Below are 21,433 nucleotides of genomic sequence, written 5' to 3' on the forward strand. Positions count from 1 at the left end.
GGGGGGGAAAAGAAAGAAATGTGAAGAAAAAAATAGCTTTTGAGTGTGTGGAATTTTCTGATTTTGTTGTGACTTTTAGTTGTGGCTTTTTCCTTCTCTCTGTTATTTTAGGAATATTTCTAAGCTAATAGCTCAGAGATCCTGTTTGAGATGTAAGTGATTTTTCCAGAAAGAAAACTCAGAATAGGAGAACTGGGGAAAAAAAAAAAAAAAAAGAAAGAAAAAAAAAAAAAGCCAGTTATTAGGCAGCTCCCCCAACAGTTTGACAGCACTGTTACTAACACTTTTTTTTTTAAACTGGCAGCTACTAGGCTTCTTATCAGAGTGACCTGTAACAGATGACTTCATACTTTGTAATAAGGAAATATTCAGACAGTCTAGGAAAGGTGGTCAAAATGCTGTTTTGTTCAAAGATTTCTTGAATGAAAGGGCCTTTCCAAAGCAGCCTGTGCAGAAAGCTTTCCCTCTTTCTTTGAAACTTTAAATTTTTCCTTTTTTTTAATTTTTTTTTTTTTAGAGGTTTATATAAATGAGAATATTACAGGCTAATGGGGCGGAATCAGAAATATTGCATCAGCAAATCTGGCTTAGTCGAAGCTGGTTTGATGACTCTTGTGTTTGGGAAGCAGGCAGACTTTTTAAGGGAGAGCGATTGCAGAGGGGTTTTGTGGAACTTGTCTTCCAGCTCCAGCTGCGCCGCTGCAGGTAAATATGTCCTGTTTGGTAAAGAGTTTTTTTGGTCGCTGTCCAAAAAAATGCCCTGCTCTGCTAAATGAACGTTTCTGGCTGATATCTTCCGGACAAAGCATTTTTCCAGGTTCAGTCCTGCTCTGGAGGCAGCACTCCCCAGCCACAAAGCCCTTAACGCATACGCTTGCTGTGGGCTGACTTTGATCTGTCCTGTGTCACCTGCGCTCGGTCTCAATTTCAGTGCCGGCTGATTTCTCACCAGAGGGCTCGTCTGGCTGAGGTGCTGGCTGGGATTTGAGCCTAGGGGGCAAAGCCAGGGCTGCGGCAGCTGCCTGTAGCAATGCAAGTTGTTAGGCTATGGCTGTTCTGGGGGTGGAGCAAAAGTTTTTGCTTGTGCAATTAAGCATGAAATAGGTAAATTCTGGGTATAATTACCGAGCACCGAGTTGAGCACAAGGACGTGACCCATGGAAAGGGCTGCAGGGCAGTGGCTGTGGGCAGATGCCGGGAAGGTGTCTGGCACTCTGCCCGGGGGGCACCGTCTCGCCTCCCCCCACCCAAAAGCAGGGCTATGAGCCAAGAGGATGGGGCTGCAAGCAGGGAGCCCGACAAGCAGCGTTTGTTTGGAAGGTGAGGGCAAAGGCAGGAACAAAATCCATGTTCCCTGAACATCCTTCAGGATCCCACCTGGAAGACAACTCCTTTATAAAGATATGTTTCTTGGGGTTTGTGATTTTATTTTATTTTTCCTTTTTTTTTTTTTTTTTTCCCCTATGACAACAAAACAGAGTTCTGAGAACGTAAAAACTGGCATGTGTGTGGAGGGGGTGCTAAGAGGATTTCCCAACATCTCCATCTGATTACAGGCAATACAGATAAGAAAGTTCCTGGCAGCACTGGCGTGGCTGTTTCATAGCCAGCCTTTCCGCTAAGGACCAGAGAATCCTGATAAAGTTTTTCAGAAAAAGAAAAAAAGAAAGAAAGGAGGGACTTAAAAAATTACCTTGGAAACTTTTTGGCAAAAAGCACACTTTACTTTTTTTCCCCTTCTCCCTGCCCACCACCTCAGCAGCACCAGCGTCTTCCCCCTCTTTTATGTTTGCCATCACTACTCCAATGGCAGGGGGCAGACCGCTTGCACCTCTCTCCAAAATCCAGCATAAATGGGGCCAGGGAATGAGCACAGCATGCTCCCTGCCCCCAAAATCTGCCATCCATCCTGGGTTCCTTCAGCTCCAGCTCCTGGGGTCAGGGGGCCAGCCGTGCCGTACAGAAGGCTGGCTGGAAGCCTCTCCTGGGCTGGGGACGGTCTCTTCAGTTCCAGCTGCAAGAAAGGAGCAAGCTTTCAAGCACAAGGATCAAGTGGATCCTCTGTAAATGAAGAAAAAATGTCCCTGGAAGGGAAAATAAGCAGTAATTACAGAGAAAAATACTTTCTCATCACAGTAATGGCTTGATGCTGAAAGGTAGGGTTGCAGCATCATACAGCCGTGACTCCCCGGCACTGTTTCTGAGACCTTTGCGATGCTGTGTGTGTTGCCCGCTGGGTTGCTGGGGGCTGGCATTCACGTGCCGAGACCTGGGGCTCCCCGTGGGACGTGGGGATGGCTGTGCCACCAGCCCAGCAGCTGGCTGCTCCGGCTCTCCTTCCTTAGCACCGCTTGATGAGGATCCCTCCGGGCCGCGGAGCTGGTGCTGGAGACGCAAAGAAGGAGGCTCAATTTAAGAAAACAGGAGCGCAGAGGAAGCAGTAAATTTTCAGGGGGTGGGGGAAGAGTTGGGGACAAAATGAAGAAAAAAAAATAAAAAAGGACACCTTGGCTTAATGTTGAAAAGACTTTTTGATGCTGTTAAGAAATCAGGCATCTTGGTAGGGAGATTGCGTGCTGCAGTTGGCACCAGTTTGAGCCTCAGCAGGGCTGTGTGCACGCTAAGGAAGAGCCAAAGTAAAACCGAGGCAGTTTCCCAGCCCTGAAATGACAAGGACATTGGCGCTGTGTCCGCGGGGAGAGAGGGCAGATCCTGTGCAGTTGTCTCTGAGCGGGGTTTTAATGACTACAGGGAGAGAAGGAGCACCAGAACGGCAGAAGGAAAATGCTACAGCTAGGAGGAAATTATTTTTATTGCTAATACATGGGTGCTCATAATGTCTAATTCTTTACAGCTTATAATGTTTAATTCTTTACAGCTTTTGCTTTATTTGCACATTCTTCGCTCCTCGCCGCTCTGCACGCTGTAGTGGCAGCGAGCATATTGCAGAATTACTGCTCTCAAAAGCCTCTGCTCAGTGGTTTTGAATGAATAAAAATGTTTGTTGAAGCAGCAGCGGTGCTCGGAGCGGTCAGCGCCCGGACCAGGGCTGTGGCATGGCCCTGGCTCTGCCCTCCCCGCGCCGTCTCCTTCCCAGCGCTTACTTTTAAGACTTCCCTGGAAAGATTTTCTTGGGACAGCGTTTAGTCAAAGCCCAGGGCCGCCTCTCTTGGTGGAGGTTTGCCTTTGTGCTCGCTCCTGAAGCCAGAGGAGGAGAGGGGAGGAGGGTGGGAGCATCTGACACCCCCCGGCGTGGTGCTGTGGCAAGGCCAGGTTTTAGGGCAGCACCGCGGCCGGCCGTGTGGCTGGGGGAGAGGGAATCTGAGCGGCAGCTTTGCGGTGCTTTATGCTTTTAGATCACCGGTTATCTTTCAGATAACTAATGGGGATTTAATGTTCCCTCGCCACGTGCTGTGTCTGGTTCAGGATAAGCGAACCACTGTCAGTTTGCTGTGAGGAGCTGCAGAGGGGAGGCAACACCCAAGGCATCTGTATTATTTTGCCTTGCATCAGGTGCTAAAAGTCACTAAACGCACCGTGAGTCACAATATTTTTCCCCAATTTGACTCGCTTACCCAATCATATTTTTACTCCAGCCTTCAGGCCTGAAAAAGCATGTGCATAATCAGTTCATTTTGTGTGGTCTAGGCTATAAAAATGCCCCCTCTGTTCTTTCCATATGAAAAACGTGTTTTTAATTTTGGGAAACTTATATAATTTTCTGTGCTTTCTTTTGTATTTCAGATTGAAAACAAATGCTGCCTTCCCCTAACTTTGCATGTTCCAATTACGGAGTTGTGAAAATAAGTCATCCCTCAGCTTTTGTTACTTTAAAACAGCTATCGGTGATGTCAGAGTCAATACTAAAAGCATTAAGAATGCTGGCAGAATGTAATGCAGCTGCAATCCAACATGATGTTGGAAATGGGGTTGAGAGCATAAAGGCTTTCCATATTCCCAGGGCGCACAACTGCTCGCGGCCTTGGCTTTGATCTCTTCAAAGGCTGCTGCCTCCTCCTCGATGGAGAGACTTGGCTGCCACTCGCTCGCATTGAAAAAAGGCAGAGGTCTCTATTCAGGCAGAAATCAATCAGTGTGCAGGAACAATTATGTGTAATTCAACCATCATGAAAACAGGACGAGATTATGGGTTTGTTACCTGAGTGACTGCGTGGAGATGGGGAGCAGCGGACGCCGGCGTCCCGCTGACACGCCGCATCTCGGTGACAATTAGGGACGTGTGAGCGGGGCGGCGGGCGGGGGCGGCGGGATGACAAATGCTGGTCACGCTGTCCAGCAGAGCAGAAAATGAGGTTACAATTGGGAGATAATGTTTGCATATGTAACCATATTTCAGCAAGCTGGGCAACTCGAGGGAGCAGAGGAGACGGGCTATCGTAAACAACGGCGCTGCGTGCCGCGGCCGGCAGCTCCCCGCCAGACAGCGCGACCTCGGTGTGAGAAACCCGGGCGCCGCGTCCTAATGAGCAGCTCGTGGGACGCAGCCTGCCGGCGCTCGGGGCTGAGAATTTCCCAGGAAGAGGAGAAAAACCCCTGGTTTTGGCCCCAAGGGGGGGCAAAGGGAGCAAACAGGAGCGCGGGCGGCTCGCTGCGGATGCGCCCGTCCCCTCTCGGTGGGGATCGGCTTGGCCCCGCGGATGCGTGTCCCCGAGCGGGAGCGCCTTTCGATTTGCATGGTAACGTTTTGGCTGTAGTAGGCTGCCGGGGGTGTGACGTGATGCTCAAAACATCTTCTGATGTATAATGTCCTCCTTTAATTAGGAACTTGCTTTCTTCCCCCCCCCCCAACCCCCCGCCTCCCCGCCCCGAGCAGGGAGCGAGAGCGCGCGGGCTTGAAAAAGAGAAGGAGAAACCTGCGTGCGTAGTGTCAGCCACGAGGATATTTATTTAAAGTGTTATTGCCTATAAAGTCTTAAAATAGTTTTCCTCCCAAAAAGGCAAAATAAAACACAGATGACTGATTATAAAATGGGATCCCTGCTCGGTGTGGTACACAGGACGAGCTTCACCTTTTATACAGCTCAGGCTTAGACATCAGAGGCGCAAGAAGCTGCTTTGAGTTACAGATCTTCAAACAATAAGTCAAAACAAAAAATCAATCCCTCCAGTCCCTGGGTGCAGTTAGCTCAAGATAAAAGAGAAAAATAAAGTTATGCGAAAGCAGGTAGAGGAAAGGAACGGATACGCCAAGGAAACACAGAGGACAAGTGCAGAGCTGAAGCGGGCCCGGCGCGAGCCAACATCAATGAATTTTTGTCTCATCAAAAACTTTTAGGGGTGCCAATTCTTTTCAGACTGGATCCACTGTGCTCCAGGACCGCCTGGAGCCTTGCCTGCTGTAAGGGCTGCTCTCCCCACCCTCCTTGGTGCCCTTCAGTTCGATGGCACCGGGGCTAGGCAGCGTCTCGCACACGTGTGAGACGGCAGCAGGGAATTAATGGCTCGGGTAATCCCTTGTCATTACAAATGCAAACTGAGAAGACTTCTCTTCAAATGTTTGGTGGAAGATGCACAATCTCAAAAAAAAAAAAAAAAAAAAAAGAAAGAAACACAGCAAAGCCATTTCCCTCTGGTGATGTGTCCCCCTCCCCTTCCTCTGCCTCCCTATAAATGTAGATGGCAAAGGAATGTTTTTAATGTAGAAAAAAAAAATATATGGGAACAATGTGATTTATGCTTTTTGGCAGCCGATTCGTGACATTTTTGATGCCGGCTAGCTGTCTTGACTCAATCAAGCACTTCTCTTAAGCCATAGCCTGCAAGGAAGCGAGCACTGCGCCCCGCGGCCACGGTGCGCCCCTGAACTCCTCCTGGTTCGGAGAGGAGGTGGAGAAGTTTAGCTGGTGCCCACCACCTCCATGGCTGGGCCTACAGAGCAGAAAGGGACGTGTGGTGGCCCTAAGCAAAAGGTTGGGGATGTGCAGGTGAACATGAAGCAGGGTGAGGGTGCCGGCGCTGGGTGTTGCTCGTCGCTGAGGTCTGAGGAGGGGATTTCAGGCAGGCTGGTGCTGGTTCTTCTCACTTCGGGCTGCCTAACCGCTGCCTTCCCTGCGCTGAGAAAAACATAAATCACCCTTTTCTCTTGTCAACAAAGACATCAGCCGCTACAAAGATGTTTATGGGATTGCAAGCTGAACAGGAAAAGGGTTAATGAGCGGAGATGTGACTACCAGATAGGGCGTGGGGGACGTGCCCCACGGTGCGAACAAAACGGCACCTTCGGTCTCGCGTTTCGGGGAGCTGGAAGTCACCGCAGGTAACCCTGCTCAGGAGAAACGCTCAGCCTTCAAAGGAAAAAGAAAAACCGCCACCACAAAACAAAAAAACTGCAGCCTGATAACTATTGCCATTCATCCCTGGGCGGACGGCACCTTAAAGGGGCAGTTTTTGATTGCTCTCCCCAGGGCTGCTGGCCACGGGGTCGAGCTGGGGCTGGAGCTGCCCTGCTGCATGCAGCAAGGCGCTGGGTTCCTCTCGTCCCACCTGGAGGTGACATCTCCTCAGCAGCAGCCCCCGGCCTCTCTGAAGAAATATTTTGGGTTTTGCAGAGGCGCAGACAGGTCTGGAGCTAGGTGATGGAGAGCTGGGGTGTGGGACATGCATCCCTCACCAAGGGGAGGAGGATGGTCCTGTTTGGGGCTGCCAAGGCAGCCAGCAGGAGGTCACTGTAAAATAACTTCTGTAAGAGGGCACGTGGTGCCTTCTGATCTCCGCTGCTTCCTTCCTGAAGGGTGCCAGGCACAAGCTCCAAAATACTTCGGTTTGAAGCAGGATGAGCCGGGAGGGCCCAGCCCTCTGTAGACGTGCCACCCCAAAGGCCCCGCTGTCCCCGGCCCCAGGGGACGGAGCAGCAAGGATGGGGTTGTGCAGCTGCTGATTTGCATGTCTGCCAGCCCGGAGCAGCTCTGGTGGCACCCTGCTGTCCCCCCCCAACCACGTGGCAATGCTTTTTGGGTGTCTTCTGCTCTCCTCCCGGCAGCCCAAGCAGCTGGACCTGGAGAAGTCTCGAATTAGCTTTATTATGCCGCTGAGCCGAAGTCATTACTGGTGTAAGCCGATGCAGTCCCATTATTGTTGATGGGATTGTGGCTCTTCATGTCACAGGTGAATTGGGCTCAATTAAGCGGAGCCGGTTGCTCTTAATTAGAAGCTCGGCTCCTCCCGGAGGTGGGACACCCCGGCCCTGCCTGGCCACCCCCGGGGGGGGGCTCCTGCTGGATGCCACCCCCTGCAGCCTGCCTGCCTTCCCCTGCTCCCAACAAAACCACCTTCACCCCTGCAGGCGGGACATCCCGAGGCCCTTCCCACAGCGCGCTGCCTCCCGCTAAATATAGCGCCCACCCGGGCTCTATTTCGGGCACCCCATTTAAAGCAGGCGCCTCGCTGGGAGCCCTGCAGGACTCCGGGGGCAAAACCCTGCAGGAGAAGCCAGAAGGAGCCAGAAGGAGCCAGAAGGAGAAGAGAGGAGAGGAGCTGCAGCCGCCGCTCGGCTTCCTGAGGGCTCGTGCCCTTCCCTGGCCAGGAAGGATGTGCCGGGGACGGAAAGCTCGCGTGGGGCTGCCGCGAAACAGGCGGTGCGACAGCTGACTGCTGCCTCCTCCCTGGCTCGCTAAGAGCTCCTTCCTCTGCCCGCTCGTAGCTTTTTAATTTTTTTTTTATTATATTTTTTCTGAAAGCTCGTGGGAACGCGGCCCTCGGAGGCCTCTGCCCCCGGCAAGGTGGGGCTGAGGGTGGCCGGGGGGACGGGGTCGTCCATGTGGGCGAAGGCTGCCTCGGTGCTGATCCCGTTCAAGCCACGTCCCCCCCAAGGGCTTTAGGATTTGGTAGGGCTGTTCTGGCGACCCGGCGCCTTGTGCCGTGGGCCGGAAAGCGGCTGCAGAGAGCCAGGAAGGGGGCGAGCAGCTGGAGGCACTGGCGGCACTCGGAGGCGGTGGAAGTCGCGCTTTCTCACGACCCCGCTGGGGTCTGGCCCTTCCCTGCGCACGTCTCACCCACAGCAGGGGACGGAGGCTCAAGGGGAGCGATTTGGGTCAGTTTGGGTCGACAGGGAGCTGGGTGGGGCACGGGCTGCCTGTCCACGTCTGGGATCTCCACGCGGGCAGCCCGTGGTCCGTGCTGTGCCCCGTATTTCACGTGGATGCTCAACCTGGTTGTACCGTGGAGGCTTCCTGGGCCATCCTGCTTGTCATCTCCACGGCCCTAACGAAGGACCCCTCGTTTCCCAGCGGGGGCTGCGAGAGCCGAACACCCCCGCGGCTGCTCGAGAGGAAGGTGCTGCTATTTCGGTTCCCCCGGTGGCTTGCAGTGGGTGCCGAGATAAGATGCGGTGGGTGGCACTCACATCAGACAGCTGCCCCCCCTCCCGCCGAACAGAAAACAAACAGAAAGGGAGATAAGCCCTGCTTTTAAGGGAGATCAAAAACTCGCCTGCGTGGTTCTTCTCCCCGGGAGAAACCGGTGGCCCGACCGCCAGATCAAACGCGGGGCAAGGTGGGCACCTTCGGGGCGCCGCTGAAGCGAGGTAGCAGCTGAGCACGGCTGCCAGGAGGATGTGACAGCTTCGGCGTGAATCACCACACGGGCACCAAAAAAGCATTCTCTGAAGAAGTTATTTTCGTTCCAGCGGAGGTGCTGAGCCATCCCTGCGCCGTGCGGGGTGGGAGGCAGGGAGGCGGCTGCGTTTTGGGTGGAAGTGGCACGAAACAGCCTCTCTCTCGGTACCTTGTCTCCTCAGCTAGCTTGCAAAACGGGAGCTGCTGGTGGGGAGGGCACGGAGCCGGCTCTCCCGTGCCAGCTGGGTAAACGGGGAGAGATTAATGACTGCCTTGGAAGCCAGTTTTCCAGCGTGCCGGCCGGAGGGCAAGCATCGTGATAGTTGCAGCAGCTGGCTCGGAGAGGAGGGAAATGAGGGGAAGATAAAATTGCACGCCCCGAATGCCAGGGTAGCCTGTGTCCATGCTTTGATGTCTTCTCCCTCCACACCCTCCTGTGGGTTAAAAATGCAACTAGACTGCATTTATCATGGGTGTGTGGAGCTCTGGATTTAGCTCCAGCCAGCCAGCTCCTGGGCTGGATCCTCGCGTGTGCAGCTGGGCCAAACGCGGGGAGGGAGGGGAGCTCGCTGCGCCCTGCTTTTTGGGGCACCCTGCCCCTCGTCGTGGGGTGCCAGGGCAGAAGAAGGGGCTCCTCCAAATTGCCGGGTGGCTGCGGGAAGGCAGCTCGGGGGAACGGAGCCTGGCTCCTGCCATCGTGCCACGCCGCTGCATCCACGGCTGCTTTAATCAGCAGCCCTCCCCCCCCCCTCCCCTTGGCCCCCGGGCCTCGAAATTCCACAAAACCCAATTAAGAGAGATGAGAGAGCTCCAGCGTGTATACATCTGAAATTTCAGGAGGCTAAAAAAGAGACTCCTAATACCATAAAGCCTGCCCTAAAGTCAAATTTGCATCTGAAATCTACATAGCCAAGCCCCGCGAGGAAGGCGGCACCGCCGAGCACGCCGCCTTTTCCCCCCCCAGCGGGGAGAAACGTGGCCAGCTGGGGCTGGGTTTGGCTGCAGCTGGGGGAACCTGCGTGGGGTGGCTGCAGGGACCCTGCCACGGCCACCCCGAGGGCCAGGGGAACCTCCCCGGGCCCAAAGCAGCCGGGTGGATGCGGTTCATTAGGGGAAGTGCTGGAGACTCGGCTAATTAGCGCCCGCCGACTCAGCCCAGGTGTTTCATGCTTTACTGCCCCTGCACCTCGCTGCCTCGTTCCAGTCGCCTGTCCTGGGCTGCTCGGAGAAAGACCCCCCCCCCCCTCCTTCAAAATTATTAAAACCAAAAAAAAATCAGCAAAAACAGTCCTTTAGGTACAGGTTAGGCACCTGGGGGGAACTGGAGGGGGAAAAAAAAGCTTCATCCCCTTCTGCTCTTGGTTTTACGGTTTGGTTTGTGTCAGGTACGCGCTTTCTCCTCCCATTATCCTACCTGCAGCTTAATTGTGGATTAATTGGAGGCCGTGCCTCTGCGGCTCTGCGTATTTCGGAGCCTCTCCATGCGTGCCTCCCCTCCGAGCCATGCACAAGGAGGGGACACGGAGCCCAAGCCTCTGGCCCAAATTCCCCCAGCGGTTCCCCGGCAGGGCAGGGGGGAGCTTGCAGCACAGGTAAGCGTTTCACTGCCAAAACACGAGGCCTCAAAGCTGCTTTTTTTTTTTTTTTTTTTTTTTATTACCTCCGGATTCTGCAGAGGGCTCGTTATCTCACGCCGCGAGCCAGCATGATCAAAGCCCCGGGAAAGGTCAGGCATTCCTGCAGGAGCCACGCTCAGCCAGCACTCCCCCAGCCCACGGCACCTCCCCAAATCCTTTATCTCCCTAAACGAGCCGGCCTCCAGATTAGCCAGCTTGATGTCGAGAGCACCCAACACCTGGCCTTGGTTTTCTGAAGAGGAGAGGGTGCTTTTTTTTTTTTTTTTTTTTTTTTTTTTTTGTCTTTACGTTCTGTTTTGTTCTTGTCTCGTGGGGGAGGCAGCGTTTCCTTCCTCTCGCCGAGCGCCAGGCAGCTCGATGCTGAGAGCAGGGCGCACCTCTGAAGGAGCTGTCCCTCTCGCAGCGGCGGCTCCCAGCTCGAGGCCAAGTGATGCACACGGTGAGTTGCCAAATTTCCCGCACCCGAGAAGCCATCCGCAGTGCCTTCCAGCGCTGTTGTCTCGTTGCTTTGCTAGGCTGGCAATGAGTTGCTCTTCTGGGGCCTGTTTCTGCGCTGAGAAGCGCCGAGGAGGAGCGTGGCTGTGGTCAGAAATTGCCCACACCTCTGCCGTGCTGTGGGAGGAGGTAATTGTGCAGGGGAGCCTTAATTGCCTGGAAAATCAAGCCGGCCCTAATGACGGGGCGCTGGAGAAGTTCGGAAGTGCCTCTTGACCCAAGGAAGGCGTAGCTGGCTTGGGGTTTGGTCGGGTTGAGGTGTGACTGCAGGGCGACCCCATGCCATGGGCAGGGCGCTGCGTGCAGCCCCAGGGCCATCTGGAGGGGTGATTTACCAGGGGCTCCGGCACTTCAGGCTCTCTTTTTATGATGTTTAAGCTTTTACCCACGTTATAAAGCGCAGTCCAGGCTTTTTACGAGGACGGAGGTGCCTGCTGCACAAAACTCAGGCTGTGGGCTGGGTGTTGTTTTTTCTTTTAAGAGTGATTTTAAAGGGCAGCTCTTGAATTAAAAAAAAAAAAAAAAAATCAAGTCTAGCAGCAGGCAGGAATATCCCACGCAGGATTTAAAGGGCATCACGTGCGCCGTGCATACCGACAGCGTTTTATTTAAGCCCTCTGGCACCTTCCTGGGGCGAGCACAGAGGCTGGAACAAAGCCAGAGCAGATCTGGTGCCACCACTGGTGGGAAAGTCACATTTTGGGTACCCCCTGCATGATGAGGCTGCGTTTTGGCAGGCGCAGGGCAGCTCTCAGAGACTGACCTAGCACCAAAGCCGATGCAGGAGCATCCCCAAAAGACTCCCTTGTTGGCTCCTCGTGATGCTCTGGGTCTGGTACCTGGTGCTGAGCATCCGTGCCTGGTCCATAGGAGGTGCACGAATGTGAGGTTTAATTTTGACAGCTCCCTGACCTGAGCCACCTCCTTTTTTACATCTTCTGAGACAGTGAGATTGGGCAGCTGGGGATGCTGGCATCCGCGGTGTGGGTCAGAAAAAGCGTTTGAAGCCCTGCTTCTTTGAGCCCAATTCACTCTCTGCTCGTGCTGAGCTGTGTGCTGTGATAGCTGTACCTTTAGCTACATGTAAGTGTCATTTCGGGGCGTGATTTTGTGTCTCACGACTGTTACAACCCCTCGTGGGGCTGATCCGTGACATTAAGCTAGCAGCTTTTCATCACTTTTGTTTGTACTGAAGTCATCTTGCACAATGTGGCGGAGAAATAATTCCTGTTATGACCTTCTACGGATGGTTCAAATAACCTGTCTAAGAGACATCCTGTTTCTGGAGGGCCCTATTGCTTTAATTCCTATTAAAATTGGTTTTGCCTTCTGTGGAACAGTGCTGCAGAAATTAAGTACTTGCAAATGCGTTTTACCTCCAGATATATGTTGCAGTTTGCATTTTCAATCCCGGCAAAGCTTTAGCAGACTGCTGCTTTTGGCCTAATCATTTGTACGTTTTTAGGGATTTTTTTTTTCTGAGTTTAAAAATGAATATTTTATTTTAAGCCTTCGGACCATCTTGCCCACATCCAGTGATGGATGTCTAATGAGATGACTTTTTACCTCCGCTAAATGGTTATATTGTTTGCACTGATGTATGCTAAGACTTGGTGCATTAAATCTTTGGTCATTAGCAGATGCCATTAGCAGAAAAGTCCAAATCACTTAGAGCTGTGACTTAAGACTTTTCATTAAAACCTGAATTTGCATGTTATTGGATAAATCTGCTAATACGGTTTAGCTGGACTCAGAGAAGTTACTCGAAAACTTTTTCCAGTGGGTATGCGGGGTCAGCAGTGCCTGGGAGCCTTGGATTTCGAGGAAGCGACCCCTCAAGTGCTTGCTCTACGCCCTGCTGGGTGCCCTACGTGTGCTGGGTGACCTCTGTGTTAATCCCACCGTGTGCTGCCAGCCCTCAGGCTCTTAACTCCATGGCTCAAAACTCCTGGACAGTGCACGGATGGCCCTTCCCATGACTTTGGTGCCAAGCAAAGCTTTCCCCGTGGCAGCATTTGGGGCTGGAGTCCTTGCCTTGATGGGACAGAGCTAAGGTGTGCTCCCCGTGCATGTGTGCTGAACTTGAACATCTGAACCAAAACCGTGTGCGTTCCCTGCACCAAGAACATCTCCTCAAAAAATCCCTGCTCAGCGAGAAGCTGACAGTTTTCGGCCTTCTTGCTCTCAGCTGGCCTCTGTCATGGCACGTGACAGCGAGCAGGCCGTGTGGCACGGACACCACGTAGATAGATACTTGGGAGCGGCCCTATTTTAAGCGCTTTCATCATGCTGCCAGGGACCGCCGCTGCACGGGATGGGGCTTGCTGGGTTCGCCCCAGGATCCTCGGCCTGCATCCTGTGGGACGCGAGGAGGCCGACGAGGAAGAGTCGCCTCATCCTGTGACGCACGGCGGCAGCCCAAACAGGAACACGCCGGAGCACCGACATTCAGGGGGTGCCCTCAGGCCGCTCGCTCCTCTACCACATTTTGGTATTTATCCACCCGACGGCCTCTTGTTTGCCCGAACAGTTTCCAGGCTTGGTTTGGAAACTCCCCGGGCTGAGTGTTGGACCAAAGCGCATCCCCTTCTGCAGGAGTGTGGCACCAGCTCGGGCTTGTGAAAACCGTGGCTCTTGTGTTCCCCCAGGAACAGGAAGGGCTGCGGGCAGGTGGGAAAAAAACAGGGGGAAAACACCTTTGTGGCTGGTGTATGGTGAGGGAACGGCAGGCTGCGTGGGCAGAAGGGCCTTTGCTTAACCCCACAGAGCTGCGTATTCCCAGTGCCGGATGAACTGTTCAGGATGGACAAAGTTAAAGGACCTTCAACTTAAACGGAGCTTCGAATGAGCGCCAGCTGTTAAAATGTGGAGCATTTCCTAGGAACTGATGGCCGTCAGGAGGACCCGGTGCTGTCTTGGGAGAGCAACATAAAACATTGCAAAATACTTGAAGAGAAAAGGCTTTCCGTGCGAGTGTGCGGCTTTGCTGGTGATTTCATGCCCTATCAGTCGTCAGTGCGTATTTCTAAAACTAATGGGCTGTGCGACATTAAACGTAATCTGCACACACGTGCTCTGGCAGCACGTAAATAGCAGCGGGCTTGTCCTCTCCCCGATAGCAGCCTTGAAAGAGCTGCCCGGCTCCCCGCGCGGTGCCGCAGCATCTTGGGTCTCCCGACAGCCTTCCCGAGAAGGCGAGAACAAACAAATTAAGGAGTCACGAGAGAGTAGAAAACTCAGATAGCAGGGGATTTCTAATCAAGCTATTTTAATACGGGGTGTGCTTTAATCACTCGCTTAATGGCGGTGCTTAATGAACACTTGAAATAAAGCCTGTTTCTGTCGGAGATTCAACAGCCATGTTTTTAAAGCTGTCTTGAGGGAACTCAAATGTTTATTACAACTTTTCAGCAAAAAAAAAGCAGTCACAGTTGTGCTATATTAATTTCCAAGATTGAAGGAAGGAAAGAAAAAAAAAAAAGTTGCAAAAAGAACAAGGGAGACCCGCCATTAGGACAGTGTTTTCTCACTAACATCGCAATTAACCTGAATCCAGTTACTTCTTGTAATCCATCTAGATAGATGCTTATCCCGGGCTTTATCAAATCCCATTCACTCTTTTCTTTGCAGTGCTCCCCTGGCTGCTGCACTCGGGTTTTTATTGTGCACCGACGCTTCAGGCTTCAAGCAGAGCAGTTTGCCCTTCCTCTGCTGGCATCCCTGTACGCTGTCTGTGTTGCCAGGCTTGACACCCTGTGGAATAAGTGGTGCAAGATCTGGTCCAAAAAAGAGCCCAGCATTGTTGTTGCATGGCTTGTGCTCTCGGAGAGGAGGCTGAGCACCTGAGAAACTGCCTCTCCCATCTCTCTCATGCATTGCAGCACTGCTGCCAGGCTGTCTGAAAAGGAAGGGGGTCTTGGTGGCTCAGAAATGGGCACAAACTTCCGCTGCTCCCAAATAACCACATGAGGCTCTGGCAAGGATCTCAAGGGTGCATCCTTTGCACTCCGGTGGCTTCTCCACAACTCCTGGGGGTCTCCTGGGCTGCTGCATCTCCACATCCACTGGCACGAGGTGTCCCAGGGAAGGGGGAAGCGTACAATGACTTACAGTAATTTTCTTGTTCTCCCCTTCCCTGGCTCCCAGCACTGAATCCAACTTAATTATCTGGCCATGCACTGAAACAAAGGGCTTGAGGGAAAGGGGGACTGGGTGCAGTTTTCTTCCGACCTTTGCTAGCGACCGGTTTACTCCCTGAAGCATGCAGTTTTGAGGATAGTTTTGTTCTGAATAAGTGTTACCAGTTGCAAAGCTGCAAAATGTGATGTCAGAAGGGACGCAGGGCTTGGCTTTGCCATCTTACTGTGGCAAGTCCCATGGGTGTCAGCCCTGGTGTTTCCAAACAGGAAGGGTCAGCAACATAAACGGCACTGTGCTGCCATACTGGGAAGCAGCATATAAAGAACGTGATTCTTTTTGTCTTTTATAATTCAAAATATTGCTGCACCCCTGTTTCTGAGGGGGTGAGTGGGGTGGTCCCTGTGGGCATCCTATCAAGGTGAGGTCAAAAGTAAGGCTTCAAACCCACCACCTCTGTACCTGCTATGTCAGTGCAGCTATGTCAACTGCACTGCCTAGCAATTGGAGAAGGTTTTGAAAGTTAAACATAAAGTGATCTCTGCCGTCAAGAGCTTGTAAGGAGATTGGCTTTATACATAAAAACCATTTGCTATAATTTGCACCTCTGCAGATCTGCCTATGGAAAGGGATGGTATGACAGCTCCCTGGAAGATAGAAAATTGTAATTGCAATTATTGTTTGAGTCGATTACCTGTTTCATCTACTAGTAACGAGACACCTTACTTCACTTACTGCTCCTTCCACCTCCAGCCCCCTGTGCTAAAGCTTGCCCATGACAGCGGGCCTTCATACACAGGCCTGGCTTTCACATTGCTCCAGAACTATGCTCTCCTGGCCCTTGCATTCCTATTGCAACAGCTGGTCATCAAAGGCATAAATCCAGAGTTGGGTTAGCCATTAAAATGCTGTCGCTATTTTGAGATGGCAACTGAAATGTCGGTCTCCTCCGTTTGCCAAGTCCTTCTGCCTAAGAACGATTTCAGGGCCCTCGAAACTAGGATTTAAACAGGCTAAAAAAGGGACAGATTTCCTTTGTCTTTGCAGGCCAAGGTATCCTGAAGTCCTTCAACAAGTCATTGGTCTTTGTCCTTTTATTTATTTATTTATTTTGAGGTAGACCCACAGCAGTAGTGGACGGGGTTGGTTTTTTTTGGTGGTGTACGTTTGGAGGAGCTGTCTGCTGTTGTGTTTTCCCCTCTCAATTCAACATTTGCTGTCAAAAACTTGCAGCCATGCTTCTCAAAACGACCCTTCCCCTCGGGAACAGAGGGAACGCTTGCATTTGGCCACACAGGTCTGGTTTTCTCTTTCCTTAAGGTGTTTGCTGGTTTGTTTTGTAAATCTGTTTATTTTCGTTTTGATTGAGAAGACTGTCCGCTAGTGCTTGTACCCAAGGTACCACTTATTGACAGGAGAGAAGTTCACAGGAGACAAGTAAGGAGGCTGCAGCTTTTCTTCTAGAAGCAGACAAATGTTTAAAGGAGGGGGGAAAAAATCAGAGCACTGTTTTGGGTGTTGGTTTTGGCTCCAGGATCTGGCTGGAGGACTAAATATTTCTTCATTTGTGTGACCTGGTGGTGGGGAGCCATGGCAGGCCTCAGGCCAGGCCCTGCAGCCTGCTGCTCACAAGGCCACCTCCCTGCTCCGTGCCCCTTTAATGTCTTTCTCTGGGACAAATGCCCCCCTCCAGCTCCAGCCTGCCTGCCCAGTGCTGACCCACAGGCATTTTTGCTGTGTCTGGCTTGGGATTTTTATAGTTTTTGAACACTTGTCGCATATAGGACACCATATAGGTGCAGGCCGAAGCTTTTCGCTAGCTGTTAAAGATCCTCACGTAGGACAACAAGTAATCCTGTAATACGCCTTTCTCATTGAAGGCGCAGGGTCTGATAGGGATTTGCAGGAGATTTTAACATTGTATTAAGGGAAAAAGGTGCTCAGTGCATCACGCCTATATAAGATGTATATCTTGTCAATGTGACAGGGACTGAGGGACCACGTTCCCCTTGTGTGGAGCTCAGTGTGGTCAAGGTCAGCAGCCCCTGCTTTGGGCCTGACAAACAGCCTGAGCTTTCCTAAAGTACCGTGTTCAGAGACAAATTTGGGGAGAATCTGGGGAAACAAATGCACACAGCCCATGTTGCATGGGCAGCATGCTTGTGGGAGGAGGAGGAGGCCCACTGATAAAGAAAATATGACTTAATGGCCTGCAGTAAGAGAAATCTTACTGCAGAAAGAGAAATCATGTGTTTTCTGCCCATCACACACGGTGACTGTCATGGTGGGAACAGCAGGGAACACGGTGCTCAGCCTGACCACCAAGCCCGTCTGGTGGTGGATGTGGGTGCCCAAAGCACTGTGAGACAGGCCAGAGCACCTCTATCATCATCATCATCATCATCATTATTTTCATTATTATTATTGTAGTTATTAATTTATTTTGCCAGTTCAGGCTCTGCAGAAGGACCTCCAAATGCTGTTAATGGAGATCCACCCTGTTTATATGTTAATTTTAAGCCCGCTGACAAGCGGTTTGCTTTTCTCCTCACTTCTCACAGTTCCTTCACCCGTTGAAAACCACTGCCATGGGCTTAGGGGATAAGGTGCTGAGAATTAGAAAATAAAATCGAATCTGCAGAATGCTGAGGAGCGAGGGGGTACATGGATTGGCTGACTGAAAGTAGGAATGGATGCATTTTTCTGAAAGCAAGCAGCCCTGATACCACGGGCGTGCATGACAATTACATCCAGTATAATACAAAATGTTAATTACTAAATTTTGAGAAATTAATGCTGATTAGCAGCTGCGTGTGTGACCTAAATACATCTATTCCTTGATCTTTATTCATAATGTACAGTTTATTGTTGATAAAGTAATTGCTGAATGGTGGGCTGGCCCGTGCGTCTTGTAGCTAAAGACTGAGGCCTGATTTGTAAATCATCTGAAATTTGTTGGCATCTGTTTTTGTTGAATATATACAGATTGGGAAGATGAATAGCAGCCTGTGGTATCGCCTTTACAACTCAACTCATACATATTCTTGAGAATTCATATTGCTTTTATTATTTGGTCACAAAAATGGACCTAATGCTTGTTGGCTTTAAAACACCTACTAGTGCTGCTTTCTCTCTCCATCTTGCAAAATATAAGACAAGGCCAAAGCTTAAATTAAAATCCTCAGGTTCTTATCTCTTTCCCACAGGAAAGCAAATCTGTGTTGAAAACCGTAAAATTAAGAGGAGAGCAAGGATAGCATAATTTAGCAAAAATTCATGGCACCAGATTCTGAGCTATATGACTGGAGGGATAGGTCAGACATTAAGAAGATACTGCCTGCTAATGCAAGTTCCTTAAGGTGGTGCTCTGAAAACAAGGAAAGCAGAAAACGCTGCACTGGTTCCCATTTGCTCCTTTTTCCTTTGCTCCCACCAGCCTTAACAATAAATTGAGTTGTCCATTTAATAGCCCTCCTGGTTCTAGAAGTCCAGAGAAATCCTTGATTTGTACTTGGAGTATTGTCGTAATGTCTATTTGTGCCAAGGCTTGAATAGTGAGACTCAAAATTAATTTCATTGGGTTCCTAAATGATTTTTTACTTCTCTTAATTCCTGGCATTTGACAGGCTGTTCTTGCTGCGATTTATCAGCATTTTTGTCTGAAGGCCTATTGCTTTTTTTTTTTTTCTCCTTTTCTTTTTTATTTTATTAAAAATCTGCTAGTTGCATAATTATTTTTGCCTCAGGGCAGGGTGCAGGGTGGTGGGGTAGAAGCTCGGAGCGCCTCTTACATGCTGGGATGGTCGCTGCGGTTCTTCCCACCATGGGAAAAGTGACATTTGTTTCAAGCAGTGTGAGCATGGAAGTGTTGCATTGGCATGGACGAGTCCCATTGCCTTGCAGCCTTCATTCAAGAGCGTGGTTTGTGGGAACATCGCTTGACAGCACCCCTTTCGGGACCCTGTTGGGTGTTTTCAGCACTTTGATTCCTCCCTGGGGTGACATGGCAAAGCTCCCAGCCATCTCCGCGTCTCCTTCCCAGCTGGCCCCTCCAAAAATGCCACTGCCAACATGTGAAATCAGGCTCTTAAGGGTGACTTTGTAGATAGCTGCTGCACAGACTGAGAGATTTCAACCTGAGTTTATGAAATTGCAAGGGGAAAAGCCCGATGTGCAAGCCAGCTTTGTCGGGCACTCGTCTTTGCTGCGCTGTGGTCCTGCAGAAAAGCAGGAACGTGATGGAGAGGAGGAGCGAAGTTGATAAAGCTGATGTTGCTGTGTGAGCTGGAGATGTGGCAAATCTTCGCTTTAAACCTTTTGCCTTCAGTAACATGAATATATTAAAACCATATTTTGTTATTGCGTTTTTATTATTATTAAATTTTTAAATGCAGCAGCTACATTTCACTAATGCTATTTTTTTTTCCCATCTCTTGCAGTCCAACAAGGTGCCAGTGGTACAGCCTTCTCATGCGGTTCACCCCCTCACCCCTCTTATCACCTACAGCGATGAGCACTTTTCCCCGGGGTCACACCCGTCTCACATCCCCTCCGACGTCAGCTCCAAGCAAGGTGAGCCCGTCCCAGTGCCCCCCATGCTGCTGATGGCTTTGCTTGTCATATTTTGGGGGGAGAGCTCTGGCCGTGCATGCCTACTTCCAGAGACAGCTGTTCTGCCGTGATGCTGGTATTTAACTTGGCTTTTTAAATCTTCGTGCTCTTCCTAATGTGATAATTCTGGCTTGTTTTACTCATCAGAGCCTTTTAAAATCTCAGTAAGCAGCAGCCAGCCCTCACCGCCCCCTGTTGTGCCTGAGGCTTGCAACGCACAGACACAGAAACAGCAATCATCCCTCACTTTCCCCAAAACCAGGGAAGAGCTGCGGTTATCAAAGTACTGCTGTGTTTCCCTTTTAATCAAAGCTGAATTCTCAAATTCTGAATTCTGTCTGAATTCCTCCACACAGTAGCTAGCATAACTGGAGCGTAGTCCCTAAAATACAGGGGGACAGTGTAGCACCTGCACAAGTTAAGGCTTTGCAAACGTGACTTATTTTTTTTTAACCTTCTTGCATCTGCTGCCTTCTGCAGAAAGCATCATTTTACATGTCCGAGTCACGGGTGTCCATTTTCTGGATGCCCCTGGGACTTCTCAAAACCAACAACAAACAAACAAACAAGCCCAGATCCCCGTCTGGTGACGTTAGGGCTGCCCTGCTGCTGGGGGCAGGCTGGGCTTCCTGAGGAAGCACCAAGCCTGGGACTTGCACCCAGCGCTCCCCCTGGACACGTGGGGTGATCCCAGGGGTTTGGTGTGGCCTTTGTTTGTGCTGGGGTGAGATAAAGGAGCTGGAAAGGCTGGGGTGAGGGGAGATGTGGTGGTTCGGGGGCTGCAGGGGGAGGACTGACCCCATCCAACATGGGTTTGGGTGAGCAGTCTAAGGAGAAGCCTCTGTGGGAGAGCTGGTGGTGAGGAGGGAAGGAGGGGAACGGAGGGCAGATGAAGCTGTTTGCTGTAGTCAGGATGTAGCTGCTGGTATGAGGGGTTTTGGCTGGTCCTGGAGGGGTTTATTCTGCATGCACATGTCCCACAGCAGCTGGCTGAAAAGTTGGTGAAGCTCTGCCTTACCTGGACACGCGTCCTCACACAGAATTGTCCTGTTTATTTGGAGCAGTGTTTGGCCACCATCACCCAAGGAGAGAGACTTTTTGAGTCCTGACTTTCCCTGAATGCTTTATTTTTACATTGGCCTTGCTATGCCGATAATAACATGGGCTACATCCAGAGAATGCCATGGCCTTGTGGCCATGTGGTGTTTGCTTGTTTTTTAATTTACTCTGGCCTGTAAGTGCATGTAGAATGTATTTTTTTTCAGAGCAGCGGAAGCAAACACAGCCCCCTTGTCCTCATTTGTCTTCCTTCGTTGCACGAGTGCCCAGGAGGAGGATATTTGTGCTCATTCCTTGAAGCCCCAGGGGTGCCGTGCGTGTTGGAGTGGGGATTTGCACCCCTTGCCAAAGCCAGCTGCGGCTGGTGGGGCACATCCCAATGCCACAGGCCTGAGCTCAGAAGGCTTTGGCTTTCTGTGATGGCAAGTTATTTTTCTCCTCATCTCCTGCAGACCCAGCCTGGACACCTTGTTTGTGTTTGCTGCCCGTCCTCCCTCCCCGCCTCGTTTCTGTCTCTTCCCTGCGCAGCCCATCCCTCACGCAGAGCTCTGATATTTCTGAGCGGGCTCCTGACTCCTGTGCTCAGCGTCTGGAGAAGATGCCGACGGACAATGTGGGCTGGAGGCTTCTTTTTTTTTCTTTTTTTTCTTTTTTTTCTTTTTTTTTTGCTGCGACGGTCTCCTTGATGTGTGTGGTCTTCCCATGCTCCCCATTCCAGCGCCGCGAGCGTGTCAGAGCAGCCCCAGTGAAGTGGCCCGTGCAGTTGTTGCTGCTAAGGGAAAATTTTCCCTCAGGTCCTCTGCCAAATGCCTCCGACCATTGTTTCTGTCCTCGCCTCCCAGCGTGGGGCTGGAGCGCCGGGGTGCCCTCCTCCTCCGAAACCCCTCAGCAGGAAGGCGCCGGGGGGTCCCAGGGCGGCTT

General features: G+C 51.3%; 1 protein-coding gene across 4 annotated transcripts in view; it reads left to right on the plus strand.

Moving 5' to 3' along the window:
• The window catches only part of LEF1 (lymphoid enhancer binding factor 1), a 56,936-nt gene that overhangs the window by 11,263 nt on the left and 24,240 nt on the right, over positions 1-21,433 (plus strand). For all 4 annotated transcript variants that reach the window (XM_082760221.1, XM_082760220.1, XM_082760223.1 and 1 more), the window contains exon 4: positions 19,282-19,414. In XM_082760221.1, coding sequence (XP_082616347.1) covers positions 19,282-19,414 — 133 coding nt within the window. The remainder of the gene's footprint in view (positions 1-19,281; positions 19,415-21,433) is intronic.

This window comes from Aythya marila, assembly GCF_965140915.1.
Source record: "Aythya marila genome assembly, chromosome: 4".
Taxonomy (NCBI): domain Eukaryota; kingdom Metazoa; phylum Chordata; class Aves; order Anseriformes; family Anatidae; genus Aythya; species Aythya marila.